Below are 21,447 nucleotides of genomic sequence, written 5' to 3'. Positions count from 1 at the left end.
TGAGTAAAAGAAGCCCCAAATCATCATATTTAAGAAGCTGAAATCAGTTTTAACTTAGTTTTATATTCTGCTTTAAAAATTGGTGATTGATTCTGTCATCAAAATTGCATTGTTTAACTTTGATTAATCCCCTAGTTCTTGCAGCTCTACCTGTAAGATGATGGACATACTGTAAACCTTTTTTTTTCTACGATGTTAAAGTCCTGACCTGCCCTACTCTTGGCTACTACTTATAACTTTAGATTGGTTAGGTTTAGGCATGAGGAGTGAGATTAGTCAGGGTTAAGGTAAGAATATCAGGGTAAGCCAATCAGAGGCAGAGACTTCACCCTCTTAGGGGGAAAAAAGCATACTGTAGGAGGATCTTGTATTGATGGTAACCCTAGATTTGTGAAACTCTTTCCAGTAAGGAAGTAGTAACTTTAACCCACACCACATTTCAAACGTTCATGTTAAAGGACCAGTATGTAAGATTAAGTGGTAGCAGTGAGGTTGCAGATTGCAACCCGTCGCCCTCACCCCACTTCCAAGTGTACTGGAGAACATACGGTGGCTGTAAAGCTCTCAAAAGGCCCTCTCTAGAGCCAGTGTTTGGGTTGTCTGTTCTGGGCTACTATAGAGTACGACGGGCTCCATGGATGTATAAAGAGAACTGGATACAGTATCGGAAGCGGGCCCCGTTCAGGTGGTACATGAAGCAAAAAAGTAATTCCACTGTAAAGAGGTTACCCGCCTTCCACTGATTGAGATAGCTAACTTCAGCTAACTTTTAGCACTCCAGAAAACTTGAATGGAGATAAAACAATTCAATCATGTGGCTCTAGATTTGAAATGTGATTGGATCATATGGATCAAACTCTAATATTGAAATAAGTCATTTCGCAAGGGTAATGACGCTCAAAAAAAAAAAAGGTATCCACTGTTTTAAAGCCACTCCTTTACTAATGATTGTATATGGGGAAAATGCTTTTTGGGCCCAATCAGATCCAGAAGCTGTAATTCCACAGCTGACCACTATGTCAAATCCACTCTTCCTGGGGGCTTAAAGGGGACCTGCTCCCTATGTTAATATAAAATGTTCATTGTGAGGTAACAAAAGCACAATTATTCTTATTTTCAGGTGATTATACACTCATTAACATACTAATGAATATTATATTCCATTTCTTCTCAGTCTGTTCAACTAGAGGCCACTACATTCTACAAACTACACCTTTAACCCAAACCATGATCTTTCCCTAACTCTGATCAAGTGGTTTTTGTGCCTAAACCTAACCAGACCTTCATCGTAGCGTGCTCACATCATAAAACAGCAAGTCCAAAAATATTAAGAAGCTGCTTTAGAGGGTTTCTCAAATCTAGGGTTACCATGTGGACATGACCCCTCGTGGCCGCTGGCCCTTTAAGATGAGCGGGAGGGGGGGTGGCGCGCGGAGCATCTCGGCTGCGGTGTTTTTGTCTCTCTGTCAGTGAGCGCTCCTGGGCCGAGGCTACTGAAAGGATTTCCAGAGAGTAGGTAAGAGCAGCAAATAACTTTAACATTTCCTCTGTTTTTTTTTTTAAATTACCTTGGACTCTCTTGGTCAAATTGTGTGCAAAGCGCTTCAGACGAGGCTGCTTCTCGTTGAGTGTGACTTCTTTTGTAAAGCGTCGGTCCTGCCCATTCCCCCTGGTGCTCTCTCCCTGCGAAGTAACGGGTCTTATTTTATCTTCCTAAATCACATCACTTCTATGCTGCATCTCTGCTTTATGTTCTGACTAATTGTGCTCCTTCATTTCTTCCATAATGTCCTCACCTTTTAGAGGAGTGTTTAATTGAGTGTTGCTCCTCCAGTCCGGTTCGTGCCCATTTTGTTAAGAGCATCACTCCCCCCGCTCGGTGGCGAGGAGCGAAAAATATCTATAATACCATAATAATAATAATAAACTCATAGAAGCTTAAAGTGAGTCTGTGTTTACTGGAGTCTCCGTTGACTGTGACCTCATGGTATTTAATTGGGTTCAGCTATTATCACATGGGAAATTATCCCTTTGAAAGCTGTGGTATTTTCCATACAGTATCCATGTGAAATTCATCATATAGCCTACAGCCTGTAGGAGGCTTTTGTTATTTTCATGAAGGGTTCATAGAGGGTTTTTTTCTTTAATTGACTGAAACAGGCTCAGGAGTTTGATCTTACAGTATACTGTATATAACATATTTCATATTTCATAGCCAAATATTTTCCCCCCACGTAATTTCTGAACGAGCAAAAAGAAACATTTGGATGTTATTTTTTGTGTTTGTGCTTCATTAGGAAACTTTTTCTACAGGATTAATTGCGATGATCTAACCACACAATTTTATAATTTCATTTCTTTAAAAAAGTGAAAAGCTCAGTGAAAGCTGCAGGCTCGGGGGAGAGGGTGGGTCTGCGCATTCTGCAAGTTTTTCATGACTTCCAGATGTTCATCAGCAAGTCGTCGCCGCTTCTTTTGCCCTCAAATCATGCTCGTCTCGCCTTCTGTAGCTGGTCAGTGGTCACTGAGGGTAGTTTATATCGTCAGGAGATGGATGAGGTCTGCTGGAGCTGCATGACAACTGGGAAAGAGTAGAGTAAACCAGCCTAAAACTCAACCTACCCGCATATGTGTGACTCTCTCTTGAATGCAAAATTAAGGGGTACTTGCTTTTCTTTACCTACACTGTTGACCCTGACTCATTTTCCTTAAGAAACACATAAGGAGGACTTAAATAAGGAAAAAGGGCAAACATTTAGCATATGTTTTTCCCTTTGAACATGTTTGTTTTGTTGTCATATAAATGAAAGATATATGAGAGGATGCGTCATGGTATGTGTGGTCCATTTCACCAGTAAACATGTCAGATGTTGTTTTGATGAAGGACGTGCAGAACTTGGCAGGATGTGGGAGTGTAGTCATCAGCCTGGCACACTGCATCTTACAATACTCCACTGTACTGCTGTTGTGTAATGGGGCCACCGTCTGTATTAAATCACCTACCAGCAAATAGCCAAAGATTGTAGCAGCTGCATGGTCCATCCGATTGTCTCTGTCCTGTCATTCATGCTGTTACAGGGGTAGACTAGTGGTCTGTGGCTCCAGTATTTAGTCTACGCTCAATGAAGTGAATGGGTCAGGCAAAATATTAGAAACCTCTCAATATACCACCACTGCAGCTTCCAAAATGACCACAAAGTGAAATCAACACCTCTGAAACACTTATAACCCTCATGAAGGTGGGATTTATTGTGGCACTGTTGTATTAAGTTGCATTATTTTTGGCTAGGTATGCTTATTAAACAGTCAGCTGAATATTTCCTCATTGTTATGAGCTCTAGTGAGTGTAATAATTTTGAAAAACTGACTCTTCCTCCTTCGCATGGGGACCCCCTGGAATCCCTTCGGCTCAGGTTCGTCTGCAGCTGGAGTTTCCTTCAGCAGGTTTTCTTTCCGGGCAGGAATGTGATTGTCTCATTACAGCATTTGGACCCAGGGGTGCTGTGGTGGAATGCAGGGTTATAAACCCCATTTGCACACTGGGCCACACGCCGGGCATTTAAATGGTTTAGCAAGGCTAATGAAATTACACCCTGAGACTGTCTGTCACTGTCTAGGGGTCTAATACTGATAAGCCATTTTGGACAGTTTTACTGGATAATGAAGTATCTGTTAATGATTTTCATCAGTTGAAACATGAAAAGTTAGTAAAATAAGGTGAACAGAAGTGGTATAATGGGCTTCTCTCAGTATATATACATGACGTCAAATTGTGTTTTCCTTGTATGTTGTCTGCATTTGTCTTATTTATATGAGAAAACCAAAATATTCTGTCCTCTTAATTAGCCCATTTATCTATGAATAAACACTTTTTCACAACATCACAACGTAATTTTCCCTCAGATTAGACAGAAAGGTTATTTTGTTTAATAGGTAGGGATAAGCATATGGTCCAGTATTGCAGAAGTAGCATCAGCCAGATTTGGTAAAGATAATAAGGGTTAATATACTCACATTAAAGTATATTGATTGGGACACGCGCTATAGTAATGTGTTCACTGAACATATGGTCTAATCTGGCTGTGAAGGTACTAGGGACAGTAATTCATTATCCGCCTGAATAATCTGACTTGATCTCCTTTAATACATTAATCACTTGGAAAAGCAAGATGGCCTGTTCTTTCCAGTAAAACACACAAGCATGTTAAATTAGTCAGAGTTGTGGATGTTTATCCTGGCCTGTTTTGTTGTCTTTATGTCTGCATTTTGACCAGTTGCTTTCATTGAATCAGGAAGTAATTGATAAGATCCCTTAGAGGCAACCACTTAACTACATCACTGCTGCAGTTATATTACTTCCTCTGCTCTGCTGTGCCATGCGCTCAGTAGTACAACACACCCTGACCTGAGCTTTTAACCCCAGCACTGCTTTCACTGGCTCTCCACCGCTCGTCTTTACTGCCGTCTGGACTTCATCTGCCTCCCTAGCAGACCTCACAATTTCCTCAAAACAGCCTCTCTGCTCGGCATCTTAATCCCCACCTCCACAACTGCACAGGAATTTTCTCCCAAATGCCCTTTTAACTTTTTTTTTTTTTGTCTTCTTCTTTTTTTCTTTTTTTTCCGGTGCCGCTCCTTGCCTCTCAACCCCACCCTTGCTCAGTTTCCTGTTGGAGGTCAGCACAATGACCAATAGCAGACTGGCGGGTGTTTACTCTGCTCCTGTTCCAGGAGTAATGTGAGCTGGCCGGCCCCTCCCTTTGGCCTGACTCTATAGCCAGCACCAGACTGCTCGGCCCAGCGCCGCCTGCTCCTCCATACCACCACTCCTTAATGTAAAAAACAGGCCTTTTTGCTAAAGGGCAGAGAGTCCTAGAGTCCCACTGGGCTATGATTTCACTGTCCTGAGTTTAAAGCCCAAGTCAGTCAAAAAAACCACCACCAGCACAAGAGCACACTGTTGCCATGTTAATATGAGATCATCTGGCCTTGTTGCACATGTTGAAGGCCCCGTCTGTCAAAGAGTGACGTACGCCGTTCAGCCACATTATGCTTGCTAACTAATGGCTGTTGTTGCGTCTACATTAAGCATTCTTTAGCTGTTCAGGGGAGCAATTTGTTGTAATATTTTCTCATTTATTATTAATGCAGGACCAGTTAACTGAATGAAGCCATCTGTGCTGCAGAGTGAAGAGGACAAAGGAGTCTTAGTGGACAGACACATTTCTACAGCACGCAGATCAACAGCAGCGTCTCCTGTTTAGATCTCTATGTAACATTTAAAACTATTCTGCACGTCTATATTAAGGTCTTTGCGGCCTGTTACCCAGGCGAAAAAAAACCCTCTGAACAACAATTAGCTTTATTTAGTTAGACAAAGTACTGCTTCTCATAGGGATTCTCTATTGTCGGCCTATTTTTAGAGGTGGAATGCACAAATGATGGTAATCTTCTAGGCGGAGCCATTTAAGATTATGAGGAAAGGTCCTTTGAAACTTTATTTACTCATTGTGAGTTGCTCTTGTGACCCCGTATGTCGTCTTTCTGGTCTTCCTCCCGTGTTAAGAGGAGCAGACTATATTCTGGTGGCAGCAGCAGGGCTTGCAGTGATTCATACAGATGGAGTCCAAATCTGAGAACAGTCATGGTCTTCTCATACGCAAAGTTTCCATTTAAAACACTCAACAGCTTTTCTTTTTTTCCCCTCCTCCTCTTGCAGTTTTGCCTTTCTTTACTGACATTCCCACTCTTTATCTCCCACCCTCCCTCGTACTGTACTACTGTGCTCTGCTTTCTCTCTCTAACCCCTGCTTCTTTCTCGTTTACGTTCTTCTTCCTCTTGTTACTTTTTCTTTTGGCCTGGGAGGAAGTGACTGGGTTGTTTCTGGATCCTCGGGGAATAGAAAGATGGAGCTCCCTTTCCTGTAACCCTTTCTTCATCAGGCCTCAAGACTATTGCACATATCGTCTCTGTTTTGCTCCTTTGGTTAGCTTGGTGTGATGATAGAGGCACATGCGCTGGAAAAGGAGTGACAGTTGGCCTCTTAAGACTTCGTAAAATATCATCAGACTGCTGTCATGATGTTTTAATTTTTTGTAGATAATAATATATCAGAAATGTATCACGACACTGTGGGATTTATCACCATGTAGGCTAGATAGGGAAATTAAAAAAAGCTTCATCATAAAGCTTCATGCTATTTGTGCCCTTACCTGAATAAATCAACTTAAAAGCTACAGCTGTGTTTGTTGATCTGAGGGAGCCTGAAGGCCGCGGACAGTGTTGGTGTGTGGAGGCATCTGTGGGTTTTCATCTGTGCTATGTGGGAGTCAATGGGAGTTCAAGTTGTCTCCTTTTAACATTCAATATTTGTCCTCTACAAGTATTTGCCATCTGCATCAACACTATGTTTTAACTAAAGGCTCTTCATCGGTCATCTAATCCTTTGGGAATAGTTCTTGGCATTGATTTATACGTTTCATTCTGCTTTTATACCATGTATTTCATTCAGTATCTTAAATAATTAGGACCACAGATAGCCAAGATAAGTCATTTTTAGAGCCTTGTACACTTCAAGATCTAGACATCAATCACTTATTGAAAGTCCTGTTCCACGTATTTCCAGTTTCTGTCAGTGTGGGGGTCCACAAAAACACTTCATCAACTGTTTGTTTGTTTTGAGGCGAAATTTCTCGCCACACACTCACACACACACACACACACACACACACACACACACACACACACACACACACACACACACACACACACACACACACACACACACTGTTTCTGTCTGTCTGTCTCTCTCTGAGATGCCCCTCCTCACTTTATATTAGAACCAGCTGTGGAACTAGGGGCTGAATGAATGGTTCTTTGTGATTTTGGCTGTCGTTCCAGTCTAAAAGGTCTGTTTCTCCCCCTACCACTCCACCCTCTGCGGTATTGGCATGACAACAGTATGAGACAATGGACTGAACAACAACAGGTCTTGTTATGATATTATGCAAAGGTCACTCAAAACCATTAAAAGGCTACAAGACTCTCCGACAAAATGTCGACCGCACTTTCACAGCAAAGCAGCCGGGCTCTTAGCAGCCTCAGCAAAAAGTATGAGAATCAGCAGACACAGTCATGCAGCTTATCTGTTTGACATGCTTGCAGTAGTTATAGTGCGAGCTTCAAGACTGCTGTCCATGAAGGGAATGCATTATAAGGCTTATGAAATCAGTCTAGCCTTAAGTCTTTAAAGGTGATCTGTGCAGACGACGGCTGTTCCCACAAAACTGGAGGGCGTGTGTGCTGTTGGATTTAGCAGTAGTCACTGAGGCAGGAAAAAACAGAAAGCATTGCCCAATCACATGACAGGGAGACTCCCAGTCTTAAATTGATTAGAGAGCCTTGAACTGGTGAGAGGATTAGGGTGGGGGGAAATTGTTTCTTGAATGTTGGGAGAGGGGAAGAGCAGCTATGATCAGGCTTCACTGAGGCTGCTCTACGAGGAGGTCAAAAAGTGATTGGCATCTCATGGGGGTATATTGTTCACATCCGCCGTGTCAGTCAAAACCACTGGAATGTTTTGGAATGTTTTTTCTGGCTTTGCAACCTATGTATATCTTGCGGTGGCCAGTCTTTTGTAACCTGTCATAAGTCGGTTTTTATCTCTGTGTCAACAGTGCTACGCACCTTTTAATGGAGTTTTACTGATGTCCCACATGAAGACTACTTGTCTTCATCCCACCTCTTTTATTGTCACGAGATTTACATTTTTCTGGCTTAGAAGTGTTCAAATCAAAAACTGTGTCTGCCAAAGTTCAAGTTTCCTGTATTCTTGTTTCCCACAGGTGCTGACTGTAAGTGTGCAAGAAAAGGAAGGGAGAGCAAGGAGACTGGGGAGGAGAGATCCCGTCCTTGCAGCGCAAGCAGCTGGTATGAAGCGGAAAATAAATCCCACTTTTCCTAATTCACAAACCATTCCTAAGCTTGAGCAGAATAGCAATCACCAAAAGGCTGAGAGACTTCTGTAAGGCAGTGGAAAAAAACCATAAAGATCTTCTCTGGGTGGTGGGAAGAGTGGTATTTCTGAGTTAGCAATACTGAAGTCTAATCCTTTGTAATGGCAATAATAATAAGGTGACTCAATGAATGGAAGCAATGAGTTTGATAAACTTGGGAGAGTTGACCTCGAAATGAAGCCTGGCATTTTAAATTACTTTTCAGGGTGGTCTCAATCCTCTGATATAACGAAGGCACTGGGATCTGTATACATACTGTAAATCAAATCCTCTAGATACCACCACGCAGGAGTTTGGTTGTAAATGAGTAGACCTGAACCTCCCCTATAAGAACAAAAACAAACTATTTGTAGTTGCTGCAAGAGGCCAAAGAAGCGACAGCATAGTACAGTTATTCTCGTGACATCTTACAGGACATACCACAGACTGAAAATTTGTGCTGGGTGACCTGCATCTTACCCCCCGAGGGTTGTCTTAATCTTAATGGCAGGGAGTGGAGGGGGCAGAACAGGCGATGTTAACATCCGTTAATGTGGTATGCAGCTGTATGGGGAGGTAGGGGGGTTTGCAGTGGGGGCAAGGCATTTGTTCTGGATAAGGCTAGCCAGGGAAAGTTGTCTGAAGAATGGTAGTGTAGTACTGCTGAAGGGCGCACACTGGTTTCTGTTCAGATGTCATCTCAAAGGAACTCTGTTTGAGTGCAGAGAGAGGGAGGAAAGTCAGCCACTCCACCCCAGCAGCACACACAATCGGGGGAGTACGTACACACTTGCTAGCACATCTGAAACACCCAATGAGCCGCTGTCGGAGAAGCAGATGTGGAGGCCTGTTGGCGTGGGCATCTTGAGGGGGGTGATGTGGGAAGAATGGCACCCGGAGAAGTTTTGGGGGGGAAACGAGGGTGCAGGGAAGAGACATTTGAAGCAGAGAATAATGTGAGTTTGTGTTTGCAGATTTGATCTTTTAGGAGTTGAAAATTGCGTTTGTGTGTTTTTTGAAATTGAATCAAGTGGACTTGTCAGCCCCCATGTCTGCTGGGTTGGGATGTTTGGTTGCTTAACTCACTAATTATATCTCATCAACTGTCCCCTGTCAGTGCTATCCTCCACCCTCCTGTACACACACACTGTCACACTCCGTTTCTCACACATACACACACACATGCTTTCTCTCTCCCAACCACTCCCTTTCTCTCCGTCTATGTCTCATTTTCTCACACATGTAGTGAAACGCAGACCACACAGTACAACATGCAGCACATAATCAATCTAACACTTTCATTCCATACTGAGGATAAACAGACACTGTCCTGTGAAGGCATGGAGCCAAAACTGCCATGCCAATTACTCCACATCCGTAGAAGCATTTCTGATTGTGACAAAAGAGAGATTTTGTCCTCTTTTTTGGGTGGATTCTTTGTTTTTTTGGCAGCAGCCTCTACCCTCATTTTTTTATTCAACAAATCTCCAGGGTTAGGCATACATTTATATCTGGAACATCTGATGAATTCCTCGAGTGTCAGTGCAAATATTTTTGGCTTAGTTTTGGTACCCTATCCATTTAAATTTAACAATGTAATCTTCTATTACCACCTGGGTATGAGGCAAACTTTTAATTCTGCCATTGTAAAAATGGCTGCATCTGTGTATGCGTACAGTGTGTGTGGCAATCTTGGTATGAGAGGGTGATGAAGGCCACAGATAAGGGGAATCGCACCGAGACATTAAACCGACTACAGGACTTCAAAAATACCAAGTCGATTTAGTCAGTGTTTCCAAGTGCCCTACTTTTCACGAACGACCAAGCACTGACTACAGTCACAAGATAGTGCGCGAGAGAGAGAGAGAGAAAAAAGAGCTCGACTTAGAGAAGGGAGACTCACTTCTTGCTGAAGGAACAGAAAAACTAAACTAAAGTGAACTGCGTATGCCCTGAAAAACAAAGTGGAGGTTTGCTGCCCAAACTTATGATCTTAGCTCCTTAAAGTCTCAGTAATATAATGATGTTCAACCGGCTAATGCTAGGATGGCTTAAATATTACATCCCCAGTTCCCACAAACTGATGACCTAGAAAGTTAATCTTTTCCAAGCAGACACAAACTCAGAGGCATTGGAATTGCGGGCTTGACATCGTTGCTGGCAGCGTGTTGCTGTCTGTGGGAGGAACAGGCACAATCTTTTGTTTATAAGGAGTCAAATGCATTACCATTGGTATCAAACATATATTGAAGTAATTCACTGTGCTTTCTGTGTTAAAGTAATGAGCAAATGCATGCGGAGGGAATGAGAGAGACAGTGACCTGCCGAAACCTCCTGATCATCAGCTGACGTTGAAAGACGGAGAAAGCACCAGAAAGACATAAGGGAAGACGGGCAGAGAAGAAATAGGAGGGGGGGGGGGGGGGGGAGAAAGTGAGAGAAAGAACGTGGAGAGTGTCTGTAAACCCCGAATTGAGAGGCGAAGTTAGCGTGCACAGATGATTCCTAATAAGGTTGTAACTGGCAGTCTGAAACCTCTGTCCTGGAATTAGCTGCCAGGAAAATTTCCCCTGTAACTCCTCGTCTCTGAATGCTAAGAACAGAAACAAACACACTATCGACTGTGACCCACAATGCTTAGAAAAATGAACAGATAAAATTAGACTGGGTTGCATCAGGCTGAACTAGAGAAAGGAACAATAAAACCATCTCTGACCATCATACGAAGACAACAATATGGTCAAAAAGAGCAGTAAATTATTGCTGGATTAATATGTAGAGGAATTTATAAGATATGAATACTGATCTTGTCAGGGTTTTGTTTGGCATGAAAACTCACTTAAATGGGAATGATTTATTGCATTAACTCCTCTTGTTGTTACCATAAGAAAAGCCTTTATTCTTTTTATATTTATATTGTATTTATAAATTCATCTTGTGTCTGTCTCTCTACAGGTGAGAGTTCGTGGGTGACTATTGGAGTAGCAGCCACAAGCTCATTATGGCTCAGGTGCTGCACATGGACCCCAGCTTCCCAGGTGCAACTTCTGTTTATTTGCTATATACTAATAATACACAACTTAATACTATAATAAGTTCTTTTTAAGGTAATTTTAGGATTCTCACTGTCAGACAACTTGCAAGTGCTTAAAACGCTGTATATTCCAACACTCACAAGGTCAGGTAATAGTGAACAGCACCATTCCACTTTGTACCTAATTTGGTGATTGTTTCAGAGTACACACATAAATACACAGTTGCTCAAAGGTAATGCTATTTTCTAAAGTCTGAGCCCAAGATTAGACGCAGATTTCCGTTTGTTTCAAGTTGATTTCCTTCCCCCTTAGGGAAACTCAACCCGCCTGCTCCCCCTTCCCTGCACGGCAAGGAACAGGAGGCGCCCTACTCAGTGGAGACCCCCTATGGCTACCGTCTGGACCTAGACTTCCTCAAATATGTAAATGACATAGAGAAGGGAAACACTATCAAGAAGGTGCCTATCCAACGCCGGCCGCGTTATGGCTCCTTGCCCCGTGGTTACGGCTACACCGGCTCCTGGTGGACCTCCACAGAGTCTCTGTGCTCAAATGCCAGCATGGACAGTCGGCACTCCTCCTTCTCCTACTGTGCTCCAGGCTACCACACGTCGCAGAGGCCCAACTTCAGCACTGCCCGGGTGGAGAAAACCTTAATGGATGCACGCAGGAAGCTGGAGGAGGAGAAAGAAGGGCGGAGATTCTCCAACCTGGGCAGCATGCATAGCAGCATGGCAGGCTCTAATACATCCATCAGCAGTGCGAACAGCTTCAACCGGGCCCAGGGCGGAAGTGGTTCCTTCACCCCCTTGAGTTCTGGCCTGTCCACCCCAGTGACCCCAACTCCAGCCCACCTGCAGCATGTCAGGGAGCAGATGGCATCTGCCCTCAGGAAGATAAAGGAGCTAGAGGAGCAGGTAAAGACCATCCCGGTGCTCCAGGTCAAGATCTCTGTGCTGCAGGAGGAGAAACGGCAGCTCAGCGTCCAGTTGAAGAGCCAGAAGTTTCTTGGCCACACTCTGGGTTTTAGCCGAGGCCGCCCTCGAGGAGAGCTGTACATTGACATCCCTGAAGAAGAAGTTAGCACTGGAGCTAAGAGCAGCAACAAGCCGTCAGGGTCACTGTCTCCCACCACAACTGAGAGCTCCAAACAAGACTCAGGATGTGAGATTGAGGACACGGTGATCGTGGGTGGAGCTCGACCAGATGCAAAGCGAGAAGTCCGCACCATCGGAGTGGGACCAGAGATTGAGAGGACCAGTCGTCAGGTGGGAGTTGGGGTTCGGGAGGTTGATCTGGGGTTGCTACCAGAGGCAGAGGCTCTCAAGAATAAAGTGAGTCTGCTTGAAGGCCAACTAAAGAGGATGATGGAGGAGCGGCAGGCTGCAGTCCAGAAGGGCCCTCAGGCAGATCACCCAGTGATGGCCACCAGCATGGGCTGGCAGGAGATGCAGGACTGCAAGCTGCAGACTCTGGTCAGCTTCACACAGCAGCCCCAACAGAGGGAACAGAGAACTGTGGGAATCCAGGTGTACACACTGGAGCAGCCTACTGTGGTGGAGGTTGGCACACTGCTGCGAGCAGTAAGCTGCAGCTCTCCTTCTCCTCAGTCAGCTGTTGGAGTCATGGAGGACCACCACAGAGGACACACTGAAGGTAACATATGACCATAAGGAGTGACACATTGATGTTTTCTGTCATCCTCATGTATGCAAAGGGGAGGTGACAAAACATTCAAAACCAATACAAACCACAGCCTGAAAATGATCACATAGCAGCACCTTTGTGACACTGTAACTAATCATTTTAACGTTCACAAAGTTAGACTATCATCTTAGATTTAATTAGATTTTACAGCTGTAACAAATAAACGAATAAATGAGTGTATATGAGCCTGTGTTAATAACTTCTAATGCAAATTGTTGGAGAAAGTATTTAATTTGATTCCTTTATGACATACAGTCTGTGATTAGTTAAGCCTGAAATGTTGATGTGAAGCTCTTCTTTCTGTCTCCAGAGGCTCCAGTTGAGTTGCCGATTGCGGTCAGCTCCAAGCAGGTACGCGATGTCTTAAAGAGCGAGCTGTCCACCTCAGTACCTGTGTCTAATCCTGCCATCGCTGTAGGCAATAAGATTGGTTTGATGCATTTTAAAGAAGGAGACACACACCTGGATACAACCACAGAGACTGTCCAGTCACTCGAGGGACCTAAGACAGGTAACTGGACCACCTGTCATTAGAAACTTCTTTTAATCACATGAACGGGACCTATTTATATCTGGGAACTGCTATATTTTCCAGCCTCATCTCCCCAGTCCTCTTTGAGGTCCATTATGAAGCGGAAAGCAGAGGGTGAACCTGGCTCCCCCTCTACGAAGAAAAACCTGCAGTTCATCGGAGTCAATGGAGGGTAAGTATAATATATGTTTTAGGAGTTGTAGATTAGTTTTGACTGATTTTCATCCACCTGTAATGTTCCCAAGTAACCAAAAGTTGTTGTGTGTCTTCCTCTATGTGGAAACTGTTCACTTGAGTTCAAAGTTCATAAAATGCTTCTAATAACAAAAAGTTCAAAAAACTTAGGAAAATATGAATTAGATGCTCTTATTCCTCAAAATTAGTAATAAAACTGTTGATATTTATTTTTAAAACCTTTAACTGGATGTCTGTGTTTTTCACATGCATATAGACAAAACAATACAGCAACTAAACTAAAACTAAAACTAAAATAACAATAGTAATAACACTAACAAACTGTCTGGAGATGATCCACTATTCAGTCCACTGTTCGTATTCCCAGATTTTTAAACACCAATATAATGAGTCTCAATGTGTTCCTGTATGATACTGTTTTTCACACATATTTTTATGTAAAAATAGTCAGTTTGTTTTTCTTTCATTTTTGTATTGTGTTTTATTGTGTACTTCATATGTATGGCAATTAATTGCGTGTGAGTTGTAGCGACTGTCGGAGCTGTTTGACATGTAGATGTGTTCTTGTCTTGCAGCTATGAGTCTACATCCTCAGACGATAGCAGCAGCGAGAGTTCGGATGAGGGGAGTGACTCCAGTGAATATCATGAAGCCAGAGAAAAATTACCCGAGTCTGCAGTCCAGCACCAGCAAATAACCCACACCAAGGCCTCCCAGCCCCAAGAAAGCAACAGCGTACCTCAGCAGACTGTCGTCAAATCAGCAGCCACAACCACTCCAGACTCGCAGCAGAGGCTTAGCCAGTCTGCAACTGTAGACACAACACTGCCAGACAAAGCCCCCCTGTCACCAGCACTGGACACTGTTTTGCAAAAATGTGCCTCACAGCCACCAGCCTCCAGCTCCACCCCGAGTCCACCATGTCCAGCAAACAATTCTGCCTCTAAAGAGACTGTCAGCCAGTCCTCGGAAAAGCACACAGTCACTCAGGAGATCTCCTCCACATCATCCAGCACTGAATCCACTTCTGAACAAAGCTCCAAGTCCCCAGTTACCTGTCCTGCACCGCTGTGTGTCACTAAAACCACTGAGATTACCAAGCAGCAATACACCATCCAGTCATCCACTCTCTCCAGCCAATCAGAGTCCAAGCCAGCAGATGAAAGCATCACGAAGGACACTGCAACAGCATCTGCTACACATGTCAGGTAAACATACTCATAATTAACAGACAGACTGATCCTGTGGTGATGTTAATGTATAGGGTTAGGTTATAATAACCATATCTGATAGTATGTAAGAGCATCAGTGACTGATTTTGTGTTACCTCACTGTCTGTCAGACCGGAGCTGAGTGACAGCCTGATGTCAGCTCTTAATGCTCTGCAGAAAGCCCTCGGAGAACCCAACGCCTTCAGCCAACCAGGAGCAGTATGTGTTTATTTTAATTCACTTGATTTAAACATGACAATCCACTCAGTATCAATACAACTTTCCAGGAAACTCCAAATAGTGTCGTTTTTTATAAGCAGCAGTCACACTGACAACTACAAGCAGCTTTGCATTGGTCAAACATAATTTAACCATCAGTGATAAATGGGGCTTAAAATAGACAAATATTTATGTTTAAGATATTAAGTGCTGGAAGAATAAACATCAAACTTCCTAAGCCAAGTGCACTTTCTTAAAATAAATATGTTTTGATGTTTAAATCATGTTGTTTTGATTAGTGCACCTTTCACAATTTACTGTAAAGCAGAATAGATGGAAAAATGGCAATTGAATCTAATATTTAACATAGTAGTCAAGTCAAACTATATTTGTATAGCACACTTAAAACAGCCACAGCTTAAAATACCTAAATAAATAAACAGCAAAATGGAATAAAAGAAAGAAATAGAAATAAAAATAACAAAATAACTGCTGCACAATACAAGAGTAAGTCAAGGTGTCAAGCTCAACTGGAATTGAAATCCAACGAGAAGAGGTGCAGCAATTTAAAAGTTTCTCGAGTCTGAGCAGTTCTTATATGAATAGGTAAGCTGTTCAAGAGATTAGGGGCAACCACAGAAAAGGCTCAGTTGTGCCTGGATCTCAAAACATCCACGAGCATCTGGTTGGACGACCTGAACCTCTAACTGGAGAATGACGATGTGAGTGTGTGTTCTGCTAGATAAGGTGGTGCCAGACCATTTAAAACCTTAAAAAACAGCAATAAAGTTTTAAAATCAATCCTAAAACGGACGGGAAGCCAGTAAAGAGAGGCCAATGCTGGCGTTATGTGATCATGCTTTCTTTTGCCAGTTAGAAGACAGGCAGCTGGATTTTGAACTAACTCCAGACAACGAAGGGACGTCTGATCAACACACACACACACACACACACACACACACACACACAGAATTATAATAGTCTAACCGAGAAGTGATAAAAAGCATGAAAAAGCTAGTTTTGACAACTGAACTAATCTGTTTATCAAATTTGAAGGAGCGGTTAAAAATCACACCAAGGTTCTTAACAAAAGCTCTTTTGTAAGAAACTAAAAGGGCCAAAAGTACCAGCAGAGTCATCCAGCAGGTCACGTCGTCCAAACATAACGATCTCAGTTTTACTTTCATCAAGACAGAGAAAATTTCAATCCATCCAAGTTTTGATATCTTTTAAACAGTCCAGCAAATGCTGCATTGAATCTTTACTACTTGTTTTTATAGGCGGATAGATTTGTGTATTGTCAGCAAAACAAAAACAGTTTAAGTTACTAAAAAATTGCCACGTCATGTGTTAAAGCAGCATTGATCTTTCAGTAGTCTTAAAAATAATGAGGTCCATTGTCTTGCCAGTGAGCTGTGCTCTTTGATTTACCCGACAGTCTGTCAATTGTGTCTCTAAGTGTCCTCATTGTGTCTGATCACAGAGGGCGGCCTACACCACTGTGCTGCAGGAATGGCTCCGTGTGTCCTGTCACAAAGCAGCGGATACAGCTGTTGTCAAGGCCTATATGGACACCTTTGCCTCACTCTCCCCTCAGCTGCTGGAGTTTGTGATCAACATGGCAGATGGCAATGGCAATACAGCGCTTCACTACACCGTCTCCCACTCCAACTTCCCTGTGGTGAAACTGCTGCTGGACACAGGTGAGTTTTGTCTGTGTATGTGAGGAAAAATAAACGAAGAGATACAAGATTACATGAGGATGATAGAGGTGAGTCCTCTGGGCAATAAATGCCCCAATAAATGTATCCTGTCAACATCCATAAGTCAAGAGTATTTACTGAACAATTCAAGTCACATTTTAAAAAGTGGAGCTCTGGCGTTCATCCCATTATGTTTCTTTAGTGTTTTCGTGGAATAAACTCCTATAATGGTAATATTAATTTCTTGTGACTTTAACATTGATAACACTGGGGCCGTACCTTACTTGAGACTTCATTATGTTCCAAAGGAGTTAATGTATTTTCCAGGTCTGCTCTCGATGTTGCTTTATGAGACCAATACTGCATCTTTCTCTAAACAAATTTTGATCCTCCAGGGGTCATCCCAGTCAAAACTATCCAGAAATGGTACCTGCTTGCTTACTCAGCAAATATCTTTGCTACCAAATTCTGTAATGTTGTACCATCTAATATGTCGTCCTATGATGACATGGAAATTGTATTCAATCAACGCACTAAACTGGTTTTAGATAATATAGCTCCTGTTAAAATGAAAGTGCTGTCTGGTAAATGTGAAAGTTCTTGGCTAACAGATAAATTGATAAGGAAAGAGACTGCAGAAGGGCTGAATTTAAATAGCATAAAACCATCTTCTAAAGCATCTTGATATTGACAAAAGCCTGTTAATCAGTTATAATCAATACATTATTAAAGCAAAGTAAGCAAAAAAAAAAAAAAAAAAAAATATATATATATATATATACAAGACACACAATTCAATGGTTCTTTTTTCTACTGTAGATACATCTTTAAATAACTCAAGCACTTCAATCTCATGTTATGGTAAAACATAGGTAAGACATATATGACATGACATAAGTTGACTTCCACAATACCTTGACTATAATATACTGTACATAATATAAAGTAATGACTCACCCTGCTATAATTAGAAGTAAAAAGATGTGATCATGAATGAATTTGTCAAACACGTCATACATGTCTCATTGTTTGTGCTGCTGCTATATCCCCTGCCACACTGATTGCTCTGTTTACCTGACAGGCTTGTGTAATGCTGACAAGCAGAACAAGGCCGGCTACACAGCCATCATGCTGACGGCTCTGGCTGCATTCCACTCTGACAGTGACCTTCAAACTGTCCTGCAGCTGCTGCGCACAGGGGACGTCAATGCCAAGGCCAGCCAGGTGCGCCCTCTATTGCTCATTAGTTCTTACTGCACCTCCATACACAACCATTTCAGAAATGGAGTGAAATCAAGATCAGATCAAATCATATTAAGAGGTGTTTTTTTTCTGTGCTACCTAATGTATCTCATGACTCTGGACAGTTTGTCAGCAGATGTTCATTGCATCATGTGAAAGCATTCAATTTTGATAAAAGCAGCTTGGCTCTGAACTTAGATTTTCATGTTGAAAAGGTTAAAATGTTTAAATAATGCATGTCTATAGGCCGGTCAGACAGCGCTGATGCTAGCAGTCAGCCACGGTCGGGGGGACATGGTGCGGGCCCTTCTGTCCTGTGGGGCACAGGTCAACATCCGTGATGATGACGGCTCCACAGCACTCATGTGTGCCTGTGAACACGGTCATGTGGACATTGTGCGTCAGCTACTTTCTGTGCCGGGCTGTGATGCCACCCTCACTGATAATGTAAGCGTTTTTCATCCTTTTTCCTATTCCTGTCTTTTTATTTCAACAACTCCTGCCCAAGCCCATCATTTTACTGTCATGCACTCATTGGTTGTTACAGGACGGCAGCAGTGCACTGTCCATTGCCCTGGAGGCCAGCCAGAATGACATTGCCGTGCTTTTGTATGCTCACCTCAACTTTGCAAAACCTCCTTCCCCTGTGAGTACTTTAATCACTGCTGCAAACCCTCACATACACAGTGATTTCCCAGGGGTAGCATTTCGATACTTCATACTTCAGTAGAAAATGAGCTTTTAGTAATGTATCATGGATTGTTAAGAAATGTATTATTTTAAAATGAATTATTAGGATTGTTTTGGACTCACTATTGAAGAGGAAGGTACAACAAAACCATTTATTGTAACACTTCAGCCAAAAATAACATGCATGTGTCTATACTTGGTACCAGCTTATTATACAAGTAGCTGTGCCTCCAAAAACATCCATGAAAAACAGTCCTCAACTAAAATACCTTGTTTGTTTTTTTAACCTTGGCTAGGTTACACCGAAGTCTCCTCTCCTGGGTTCCTCTCCTCCTGCTGGCGAAACAAAATAAAGCCCTCTGCCTCTGCAGCTCTGCAGCCAATCCACAGCATCAGAAACATTGAGTTTGTGTGTGTTTGTTTTCACCCTCCATAATTTAAGTACATTATAACATATAGCAGATAATTACTTGTCAGCTTGCACCATTGTTATCCATTGCTTTTTGTACACAGTGGTCTGTTTCTCATCACGTTGTGTTTGAAGACGTGCATTTTCTCATGTGGTACAATCTGAAAAACTGAACCTCTAGATCAGCTGTGTAAATATTAGTTCAGTCTTGCAATAACTCAGTTGTCAACACTGTTTCTAGTGGCACAAGTCAAATTTGTTCACTAAATTACATTATACATTCATTATTTTACATGTTTTGTTCTATTTCATATGGATTTCTTACTAGTTACTTTATAGAGTGAAATGTTTTCATTGTAATGTGTACAATAGCTGTTACACAGTAGCATCATTTTATGTGAGACCATCACAGTCATTTGGAATAACAAAAGCCACCCCTCTCATAAATAAGTGTCCTTGATCAATTGCATCAGCTAGTTCATTGGTGCTACAAAAAATATAATACATAAAACTCCACTTCAACAGTATATCAATATTTATACACAAGATGTATTTACTCTAGAGTATTTTTGATATTGATGTTTTTAAATTCTGACTTTATTCAGGACCTCCAAGGACCATGATTTTTATTTCCCAGGCAAAATATTACACCTTTTTAACCCGAGGACAAACCCCCCCCCCCCCCCCCCCCCCCCCCCCCCAAACAAACCCAAAGATGTATCCCCCCTATCAGACCTATGACACTGTAAATTGTGGTAATAATATTATTATGTGGATGCATCAGCAACAACACTAGCCTAGCATCAGTGTGGAAGGAGAGAGAAGTCAGCATTATTCTCTGAAGGCTGCGGTACTATGGTCTTTGTATTTTGTACGTGAAGGTATTTTAGATGGTCGTAAGGAAAGATTATCTGCATTTGTAATATTGTGAGCTAATAAGATTTAACAAGACTGTGGAGAAATGACTGAAAGCACTGCTGAAGCCACCTCTGCCGTGGTTATGCTGGGAAGATTTGTCAAGAAAGTGACTGATTGGAGTCTTAAAAGGACATGTCATGTAAAATATGAATATCAATTAATATATGTCAATTTAAACTGGTCGTTATTATGCCTAAAATCAAAATCCTTGAGCAAAAGTGAATAGGCTATTGATGTCAAAATTTCTATTACTTTTTAAAGATTTTTTTTCACAACTTTCATATTCACTTTTAAACAACTGAAATTTTATAAACTTTCAATTTTTTAATTTAATTATCTTATCTTTTATACATTTAGGATTTTTAAGCTCACAACTACTTTATGTAATCGCACAGCTTTATGTTTTATGAAGGATTATGTAAAATTTTAGATTGTGTTTCTCCTCTTCTAATTTGTGCATTTTTGAAAAAAACAATAAATTAATAAATGTGGACCACACTGTTTCTATTGTTTTTATTCAATATTATTACAACATTACTGTTTGCATGTACAATAAGGTGACATAAATTAAGTAAAACCATTTTAACATATAAGTTAACATTGGCCAGAATACTACATCATAGGAAGTTGTGCATGTTTGGAAATATCCACTAGAGGGAGCTCTAACACAAACAGTTGAGCAGGTTTTTGTCCTTTAATCTACATCACAACTCTGGTGTAGTGTAACACCAATTAAAGGTCCACCAGTATCATTATAATCTGCTCAATTTTCCCAGTTGTAGCTTGTTTTATTCCATATGTACATTTGAACCCAGATTCATCCTTTTAAATCTGAACAACATTATAATGTAAGATGTATTTTCTCATGATGCTCCCAACAGAAAATGTCTTGGTATGGTAATAGAATTCTGTACTTACTTGCCAATTATTACACAACAGTATTTTGGTATTATTCCTGATACTACTTGCATAACAATAGTAATAATTCTATAATCAATTAGTAAAAATATAGGCTAAAAGCACCTTTCTTGAGGTTTATTGAGTGTGATAACAAGAAGGTCCTGCTGTGTGCATTGTTTTGCCTGGAGGCCCTGTGTGCAGTCGCTGTGCAAAAGTATATTTCATCCATTTCTCTGTGGAAAGCTGCAGAGCAAATGATAGTACAATTACAATCCACCATGATAGACATTCAGGGCAACAAACAGATAGCCTCACATAGCCGATAAAAAAGTCCTACATGGTGTTCCCTGTACAGTGAATGGGCAAATAATGATACTGCCAGAACTGCTGTGCATGCTGTGTAGCATGACACACTGGTTTTCTCTTTTACTCATTGGCCGTATTGCTGGTTGTTAACAGCACTGTTATAATGCTGCCTGTTATTCGATCGAGACCATGACCCATATTATCGACTGCTCAAAGCTCTTCAGTTCAAGATAAGGTTTTGTTTCTACTTGGCACTGTAGATGCAGAAGTTGGGTTGTCCCCATGTTGATAAAACAGAGGTTGTGGAGTAGAGCTTTTATAACTAGGCACACTGATCTTCTTTTTTGGTCCAAGATACTGCACTCCACTCCAACATGACTCGTAA

The 21,447-nt window shown here is 41.8% G+C and overlaps 1 protein-coding gene across 1 annotated transcript; it reads left to right on the top strand.

Annotated features, from left to right (window-relative positions):
• The first annotated feature begins 1,485 nt into the window (after positions 1-1,485).
• kank2 (KN motif and ankyrin repeat domains 2) lies at positions 1,486-20,336 on the top strand. The gene is made up of 13 exons (XM_062438904.1): positions 1,486-1,516; positions 7,846-7,930; positions 10,951-11,033; positions 11,343-12,686; positions 13,048-13,248; positions 13,333-13,441; positions 14,040-14,672; positions 14,807-14,894; positions 16,378-16,597; positions 17,679-17,821; positions 18,086-18,286; positions 18,387-18,485; positions 18,826-20,336. The coding sequence occupies exons 3-13, from the start codon at positions 10,997-10,999 to the stop codon at positions 18,880-18,882; spliced, it is 3,132 nt and encodes a 1,043-aa protein (XP_062294888.1). The 5' UTR covers positions 1,486-1,516; positions 7,846-7,930; positions 10,951-10,996; the 3' UTR covers positions 18,883-20,336.
• Positions 20,337-21,447: the final 1,111 nt, after the last annotated feature.

This window comes from Scomber scombrus, chromosome 18, assembly GCF_963691925.1.
Source record: "Scomber scombrus chromosome 18, fScoSco1.1, whole genome shotgun sequence".
NCBI lineage: Eukaryota > Metazoa > Chordata > Actinopteri > Scombriformes > Scombridae > Scomber > Scomber scombrus.
Note: the sequence above shows the minus strand (reverse complement) of the source record. Positions and strands in the feature narration are given on the sequence as shown.